Consider the following 8659-nt stretch of genomic DNA (forward strand, 5'->3'; position numbering starts at 1 on the left):
GTCGTAGTCTTCATAGACGACGTACTCAACTACTCCAAGACCCAAAAGGAGCATGTTGAGCACCTGAGTTTAGTGCTTGGTGTTTTGAGGGAGAAGCAACTATATGTTAAGTTATCCAAGTGTGAATTCTAGATGGATGAAGTGCAATTTTTGGGGCATGTGATATCTGCCCAGGGGATTTTTTTAAGGCCCATTTTATTTCTACTTTATTTTTAAAGGCTGCCCCAAACGGTTAGGCCTAAAGGCTGGCCCAAAAGGGGAAAAGGAGACCCTAAGTCTGCCCTCACATTTTCATTCCTCTTACTCTTCAGATTTTCGCAACCATCAACCCCTTCCTCTCTCTCGCAATAGGAACCTCTACTAGGGTTTGATACCAGCTCTTAGACAAGAAAACTCTAAGCTTAGCTCTCCTCCATGTAAGTAAATCTTGAGCTCGTGCTTCTCACCCTCTAGGCGTCCTTTCTTTTGTTGATCACAGTAGGGGCTTTCTAGTAATCTCGTTCCTAATATGCTCCCCTTCATTTTCAGCCCTTTGGCTTACTCTTAGGACTGTGGTGCTCTCTGTGTGCGTGTCGGAACTTCCCGCTAGCTCGTTTCCAGGTAAGGGAAGCTACGATTTACGATTTCCTTAGGTTCTTCGCATGTTTTCTGAGTATAAGTTATATTCTTGAGGTGTGCTAGTGATTTGATTGTTTGATATTGGTAAAATGTGTTTTCGATGTGGTTTTTGTGTTGTCCACGAGAGAACAGTGGCGAGCACTGGTTTTCTAGCCCAAGCGAGCTTGCCTCGCCTAGGCGAGATTAGCAAAGGCTCACCCAGGACTTGCTGCTCGATCTGTCGCTTAGACAAGAAGTTTTTATTTTTGAGCGAGGAGTGGTCTCGCCTAGGCGAGAAGGGACTCGCTTGAGCGAGACCTCGCAGAGTCTGCTGCTCCCCTACTCGAGTTCTCGTCTAGGCGAGACGGGGTTCGCCTGAGCGAGAAGATCTCCCTCGCCTGAGCGGGACCTGTTAGCTTGTGCGAGACTGGGGGTAAGTTGTGGTACTATTGTTGAATGGTGCATTGATGTGTGATTGCTTATCTGATCTATATGCTCTACTATGAGGGATGATGTCATGATTGATATATGATGTGGTGGTGGGAATGGTATGTTGTTTTGTGTTGTATGAATTGGAAAGCATGAGTTGCATGATGGCATTGTTATACATGATGTTAATGTTATGGGAAGCTCTTGATTGGTGGGTGGAATATGTATAAAGTATAGGTAGGGCATAATCCCACGACTCTTGTAGTGAGAGATCTTGGTGGCGCCTCATCTGTTGGACGTAATTCCATGGACCCGCTTAAGGGGAGAGTCTCGTGGAGCCACGACAAAGGGACGTAATTCCATGGGGGGTCGTGGTGGTGCCTCAAGGCCAACGCGTAATTCCACGGAGGCCACGTGGTGGTGCCTCCTATAAGGGTATAATTCCGCGAAGGCCTCGTGGTGACACCTCATTGTTAGGACATAATTCCACTGCCATGTGGTGGTGCCTCAGTTACGTATCCGGATAGTTGAGTCTTGGGGTCTCATATATTTTGATAGCTCTGGTGTGATGCTTGTTATTTATGCTTGGCTTTGAGATTACATGTGGACTGTTATAATATGAGGTTTCTTTATGATAGCTTACCCTTTTGCTTGTTTTATGATTTTTATGTGGTTTCTTCCCTTGCAATGATCATCAATTTGATTGATGTGAGCAGATGTGAGGAACCCTGGCAGTGGTATGGATAATAGGGATGTTCCAGCTTGATGGATTGGATTAGTATTGGGCCCACTGTGGGGCCCATCACTGAAGGATTTTACTAGTTATGATTATCTTGTCCGCACAAGACTTAGTATAGTTATTTGCTTTTCCAGTGTACTTTGTTTAGGCCGTGTGGAGCCTCTTTTATGTAATCTGGGAAATGCTTGGCGTACTGTATGCCTGCATACTCCAAACTCCTTACTCTCTGATTATTTATGCATGTGACGTTTTATCAATTTGAGGTTATCCAGTTTTTGGGACGTTACATTTATGGTATCAGAGCGGTCGAACCTTAGGATCTATGGTCTAGCGTGCCTGCTTAGCTACCATTGTAACTTGTGTGTTGCTAGCTAGGCTCTCAGCTAATCAAGTCTAACTCTTGTGTTTCCTGTGTGTCAATGACATGGCACCTCAGCATAGGAACTTTCAGCCTTCTCAAGGTGACGCACCAGACATCGCCAGGGCAATAGAAGCGATGGTGGCTGCTATGGCACAACAGAGTACTACCATGATGCAACAACATGAAGCATCAATGCAACGACAGGCGGCATCACTTGAGCAACAACAACTGGTTTTGCAACAGATGGAAGCTGCTAGGGTGGCTGCTGAGGACGCTCACCGTCAACACATGGAGGCCCTCCGTCAGTTGGAGGAAAATAGGACCACCGCCCCTGTCCATGGTCCTGACCCAAGACCTCTCCATCGAGAATGGAGTTTGGAAGACTTTCTGAAGCACCATCCGACTAAGTTTAATGGGAAGACCGGTCCAGATGTCGCAGATCAGTGGTTGAGAGGATTTTTTATGCTATGATGTGCCCCGAGGAGAGTAGGTTGGCCTTCGCGGTGTACATGCTCACGGGTGATGCTGAGCACTGGTGGATCAGTATGAAGTCCATCATGGATGAGAGGCAAGAACCAGTTACTTGGGAGGTCTTTAGGAGAAAGTTTCTCTCTGAGTACTTCCCCGACAGCGTCAAATATGCTAAAAAGGTGGAGTTTTTGCAATTAACTCAAGGAAGCAAATCTGTGGCTGAGTATGCAGAAAATTTCAAGCATCTCAGTCATTTTTATACCATGCCACTGCATGAAGAGTGGCGATGTAGGAAGTTCGAGAATGGCCTCCGCGGGGATCTTCGTTTGATGGTGGCCCCGCTGTCCATCAAGGATTTTGTAGCCTTTGTGGAGAAGGCCAGGGTCATGGAAAAGATGAAGGTTGAAGTGGAAACTCAGCACCCTCATCAGCAGAGAGTGGGAGGACCGTCTGGGTCCAGGCATAGGCATAAGGAGAGGAGGAAGCTCTATACTCGGCCCCATTTCCAGTCCCAAGGGTCTAGGAAGACTTCTTCCCAACAGAGCAGGGTTTAGTGCTACCAGTGTGCGGGACCGCACAAGAGGAATGTCTGCCCCCAGCTTGCGAGCTTCAAGAGGTGTAACAATTGTGGCAAGGAGGGCCACTTCGGCAGAGATTGCCACACCCTCGTGAGGACAGCGATGCGTACTCCAATTCCAACCCCAATCCAGAATTAGCAGAGGAGGGGAGGCAACAGACCTCAAGCATCTGGCAGAGTGTACGGCATGACTGGAGCGGAGGCAGCAGGCTCAGGTAACCTTGTCATGGGTCGTTGTGTGATTGTTGGTAAATTTGCATGTGTTTTATATGACTCTGGAGCGACACACTCTTTTGTGTTTGAAACTTGTGTGCAAAGGTTGGATCTGCTGGTTTGTGAACTGCAATGTGACCTTATGGTATCTACTCCGGCATCGGGTTTGGTCAGGACATCGTCCTTGTGTGCTAGGTGTCCAGTGGAGGTAGAAGGACACAGGTACAAAGTGAATCTGATATGCCTACCTCTATAGGAGTTGAAAGTGATCCTAGGAATGGATTGGCTCTCTGTCAATCGTATCCTTATAGAATGCCGAGAGAAGAGGCTGTTATTTCCCAACTCAGAGGAGCCTGAGTTGTTATCATCCCACGGGGTTATGAAGGAGCTACAGGACGGTGCTCAGTGTTTCCTGATTTTTACACAACTGGAGGTGGAGGGAGAAGAGATGAAGTATGTTATACCGGTACTACAAGAATTTGAAGACATGTTCCCATAGGAAGTATCGGGATTACCCCTAGTAGAGAGGTGGAGTTCTCGATTGATTTGGTACCTGGAATCGGGCTAGTGTCGATGGCTTCATATCGTATGGCTCCGGCAGAGTTGGTGGAACTCAAGAAACAAATAGAGGATTTACTGGGGAAGCAGTTTATCCGACCCAATACCTCACCTTGGGGAGCGCCGGTGCTGCTGGTGAAAAAGAAAGATTTCGCGGTTCTGTGTAGACTACAGACAGTTGAACAATATGACCATCAAGAACAAGTACCCCATCCCGAGAATAGATGACTTGATGGATCAGTTGCATGGATCCTCAGTGTTTTCAAAGATTGACTTGCGGTCGGGATATCACCAGATTTTGGTGAAGGCAGATGATGTAGAGAAGACGACCTTCAGGTCCCGGTATGGACACTACGAGTATGTGGTTATGCCTTTTGGTGTGACCAATGCTCTGACGGTGTTCATGGACTACATGAACAGAATTTTCAGGCCATTCTTGGATAAGTTTGTCGTAGTCTTCATAGACGACATCCTTATCTATTCCAGGACTCAGGAAGAGCATGCTGAGCACCCGAGGCTAGTGCTTGGTATCCTGAGGGAGAAGCGACTATATGCTAAACTGTCCAAGTGTGAATTCTGGATGGATGAGGTACAATTCTTGGGCCATGTGATATCTGCACAAGGCATTGCGGTAGACCCAGCAAAAGTCGACGCAGTGGTTAAGTGGGAAAGTTCCAAGTTAGCAACCGAAATCAGAAGCTTTGTGGGTTTAGCCGGCTACTATAGGAGATTCATAGAGGGATTCTCCAAGATAGTGGCGCCCCTGACCCAGGTTACTCGGAAAGACCAACCCTTCGCTTGGACGGATAAGTGTGAGGAAAGTTTCCAAGAGCTGAAGCGACGTTTGACAAGCACCCCGATATTGGTTATCCCGAATGTTGGAAAACCCTTTGAGGTTTATTGTGATGCCTCCCACCTAGGGCTGGATTGTGTGTTGATGCAGGAGAAGAAGGCAGTGGCCTACGCTTCGAGGCAACTCAAGGTGCATGAGAGAAACTACCCCACTCATGACCTAGAGCTGGCAGCTATAGTTTTCACCTTGAAAATTTGGAGGCACTACCTCAATGGTGTTCAATTCTAGGTATTCAAAGATCACAAGAGTCTGAAGTACCTATTTGATCAAAAGGAGTTAAACATGAGGCAGAGGAGATGGATGGAATTCTTAAAGGATTATGATTTTTAGCTTTTGTACCATCCAGGGAAGGCGAACGTAGTAGTCGATGCTCTGAGTAGGAAGACGCTGCACGCCGCTCACCTCATGATCAAGGAGGTGGAACTGTTGGAGAAATTAAGAGACATGAAACTGCAGGTGGAGCTGGAATCAGGATCCATCAAATGTAGTAACCTGACCATATCTAGTGACTTTCTGAACTCAGTTAGGGAAAGACAACTATTGGATGCTAGTCTGAATAAGGTGAGAGAGCAATTGGGGTCAGAAGAGGCAATGAACTTTGTTTTGGGTAATGACGACCTCTTGAGATTTTAGGGCAAAATGTGTGTGCCTGATGAGGTTGAGGTGAAAAGGCTAATCCTTGAGGAAGGGCACAAGAGTCGTCTTAGCTGCATCCGGGCATGACTAAGATGTATCAAGATCTCAGGGAAGCTTTCTGGTGGCAAAGGATGAAGAAGGATGTGGCACAATTCGTGTCTGCCTATCTAACCTGTCAGAAGGCAAAGGTGGAACACCAGAGACCCGATGGGATGATACAGCCTCTAGAGATACCAGTGTGGAAATGGGATAGCATCTCGATGGACTTTGTGACCCATTTGCCACGAACTTTTAGAGGGCATGACACCATCTAGGTCATAGTGGACCGATTGACCAAGAGTGCACATTTCCTAGCAATGAACCTGAGGATGTCTATGGTAAAGTTGGCTCAGTTGTACATCAAGGAGATCGTGAGGTTGCATGGGGTGCCTTCGAGCATTATGTCAGACAGAGATCCACGGTTCACATCACGGTTTTAGCAAACCTTGCAGGGTGCTTTGGGAAGCAAACTCACGATGAGTTCAGCCTATCATCCTTAAACAGATGGTTAGTCTGAGAGGACGATCCAGTCGCTTGAGGACTTACTGCGAACATGCATACTAGATCACTTGGGTGCTTGGGATGAAGTGTTACCGTTGATTGAGTTCACCTACAATAATAGTTTCCATGCAAGCATTGGGATGGCACCATATGAGGCTCTTTATGGTCGGAGGTGCAAGACTCCCTTGTGTTGGTATCAGGATGGGGAGGCAGTGTTAGTTGGGCCAGAATTGTTGGAACAAACCACCGAGAAGGTGAGATTAGTGAGGAATAGAATGCAGGCTTTACAGAGTAGACAAAAGGCACATGCAGATCGCAGAAGGAGGCCCTTGGAATTTGAGGCTAGAGATCACGTGTTCTTGAGGGTGACCCGAACCACTGGTGTGGGAAGGGCTCTCCGCTCAAGAAAACTTTCTCCTAAGTTCCTTGGTCCCTATCAGATCTCGAGGAGGATTGGACCAGTAGCTTATGAGATAGCTTTGCCTCCTCAGATGGCAAATCTTCCCCTAGTGTTCCACGTGTCGCAGTTGAGGAAGTATGTGTTTGATCCGGCCCATGTGTTGGAAGCAGAGGATATACAGATCAGGGAGGACCTCACTGTTGAAGTACCACCCATTGCTCTAGAGGATAGCAAGGTTGAGGAACGCAGAGGAAAAACAGTCAGATTGATTAAGGTCATTTGGGATCGGGAGGGCAGGTGACTCTACTTGGGAGTTGGAGGAGGATATGAGGAAATCACACCTGCACCTTTTTGCTTGGTAAGTCTTATTTTCGAGGTCGAAAATTTTCTTGTTAGGGAGAATGTAAGGCCCATTTTATTTTTACTTTATTTTTAAAGGCTGCCTTAAACGGTCGGGCCTAAGGGCTGGCCCAAAAGGGGAAAAGGAGACCCTAAGTCTGCCCTCACACTTTCATTCCTCTTACTCTTCAGATTTTTGTAGCCGTCAAACCCTTCCTCTCTCTCGCAACAGGAACCTCTGCTAGGGTTTGATACCAGCTCATGGACAAGACAACTCTAAGCTCAACTCTGCTCCATGTAAGTAAATCTCGAGCTCGTGCTTCTCACCCTCTAGGCGTCCTTTCTTTTGTTGATCACAGTAGGGGCTTTGTAGTAATCTCGTTCCTAATCTTCTCCCCTTCGTTTTCAGCCCTTTGGCGTACTCTTAGGACTGTGGTGCTCTCTGTGTGTGTGTGTCGGAACTTCCCGCTAGCTCATTTCCAGGTAAGGGAAGCTAGGGTTTACGATTTCCTTAGGTTCTTCGCATGTTTTCTGAGTTTAAGTGATATTATTGAGGTGTGCTCGTGGTTTGATTGTTTGATATTGGTAAAAATGTGTTTTCCATGTGGTTTCTGTGTTGTGCATGAGAGAATAGTGGCGAGCACTGGTTTTCTCGCCCAAGTGAGCTTGCCTCACCTAGGCGAGATTAGTAGAGGCTTGGCCAGGACCTACTGATCGATCTGTCGCTTAGACGAGAAGTTTTTATTTTTGAGCGAGGAGTGGTCTCGCCTAGGCGAGAAGGGACTTGCCTGAACGAGATCTCGCAGAGTCCGCTGCTCCCCTGCTCGAGTTCTCGCCTAGGCGAGACGGGCTTCGCTTGAGCGAGAGGACCTCCCTCGCTTGAGCGGGACCTGTTAGCCTGAGCGAGACTGGGGTAAGTTGTGGTACTATTGTTGAATGGTGCATTGATGTGTGATTGCTTATCTGATCTATATGCTCTACTATGAGGGATAATGTCATGATTGATATATGATGTGGTGGTGGGAATGGTATGTTGTTTTGTGTTGTATGAATTGGAAAGCGTGAGTTGCATGATGGGATTGTTATACATGATGTTAATGTTATGGGAAACTCTTGATTGGTGGGTGGAATATGTATAAAGTATGGGTAGGGCATAATCCCCTGACTCTTGTAGTGAGAGATCTTGGTGGTGCCTCATCTGTTGGACGTAATTCCATGGACCCTCTTAAGGGGAGTTCCTCGTGGTGCCACGACAAAAGGACGTAATTCCATGGGGGTCGTGGTGGTGCCTGAGGGGCAGGGCGTAATTCCACGGAGGCCACATGGTGGTGCCTCCTACAAGGGTATAATTCCACGAAGGCCTCGCGGTGACGCCTCATTGCTAGGACATAATTCCACTGCCATGTGGTGGTGCCTAAGTTACGTATCCAGATAGTCGAGTCTTGGGGTCTCATATATTTTGATAGCTCTGGTGTGATGCTTGTTATTTATGCTTGGCTTTGAGATTACATGTGGACTGTTATAATATGAGGTCTCTTTATGATAGCTTACCCTTTTGCTTGTTTGTATGACTTTTGTGTGGTTTCTTCCTTTATAATGATCATCAATTTGATTGATGTGAGCAGGTGTGAGTGATGGACATTCTTGGAGTAGGAGTGGAAGGAAATCCATGGAGAATGATGAGGAGAAGATGGAGTGCAGCGGAATTTGGAGGATTAGAGGAAAGTAGCTCTCGGAAATGGAGAATTTGGTGAAGATGAATAGTAGAAGTGGAGCTATGGTATGGAAGGTGGCTAGAGGAGATGAAGGAGAAGGTTAGCCATGTATGCTGTCAAATTAATAGAAGTGTGGAGTGATCTCAAACACTAGCATCTATTAGCAGTTCAAGAGTAACCATTACAATATTTGAGTGGCTCTATTTATAGGAACATGGCCGGCCAAATAAA

General features: G+C 46.8%; 1 protein-coding gene across 1 annotated transcript; it reads left to right on the plus strand.

Annotated features, from left to right (window-relative positions):
- Nucleotides 1-4132: 4132 nt before the first annotated feature.
- On the plus strand, nucleotides 4133-8442 carry LOC146886763 (uncharacterized). The gene is made up of 10 exons (XM_085671860.1): nucleotides 4133-4287; nucleotides 4432-4648; nucleotides 4718-5012; nucleotides 5145-5359; nucleotides 5544-5670; nucleotides 5749-5980; nucleotides 6096-6339; nucleotides 6415-6671; nucleotides 7944-8056; nucleotides 8339-8442. Exons 1-10 carry the CDS (start codon nucleotides 4133-4135, stop codon nucleotides 8440-8442), a joined length of 1959 nt encoding a protein of 652 aa, XP_085527986.1.
- The last annotated feature ends 217 nt before the right edge of the window (nucleotides 8443-8659 follow it).

Source organism: Vigna unguiculata, chromosome 4, assembly GCF_037176805.1.
Source record: "Vigna unguiculata cultivar grain cowpea cultivar isolate G323 ecotype 2 chromosome 4, ASM3717680v1, whole genome shotgun sequence".
NCBI classification, from domain to species: domain Eukaryota; kingdom Viridiplantae; phylum Streptophyta; class Magnoliopsida; order Fabales; family Fabaceae; genus Vigna; species Vigna unguiculata.

Coding starts and splice junctions, on each gene's coding strand:
- LOC146886763 (XM_085671860.1), top strand. CDS start 4,133: ATGACCATCAAGAACAAGTACCCCATCCCGAGAATAGATGACTTGATG. Junction 5,360..5,543: donor TGGATGCTAGTCTGAATAAG/GTGAGAGAGCAA, acceptor TCAAGATCTCAG/GGAAGCTTTCTGGTGGCAAA. Junction 8,057..8,338: donor TGGTGGTGCCTCCTACAAGG/GTATAATTCCAC, acceptor TGATGTGAGCAG/GTGTGAGTGATGGACATTCT.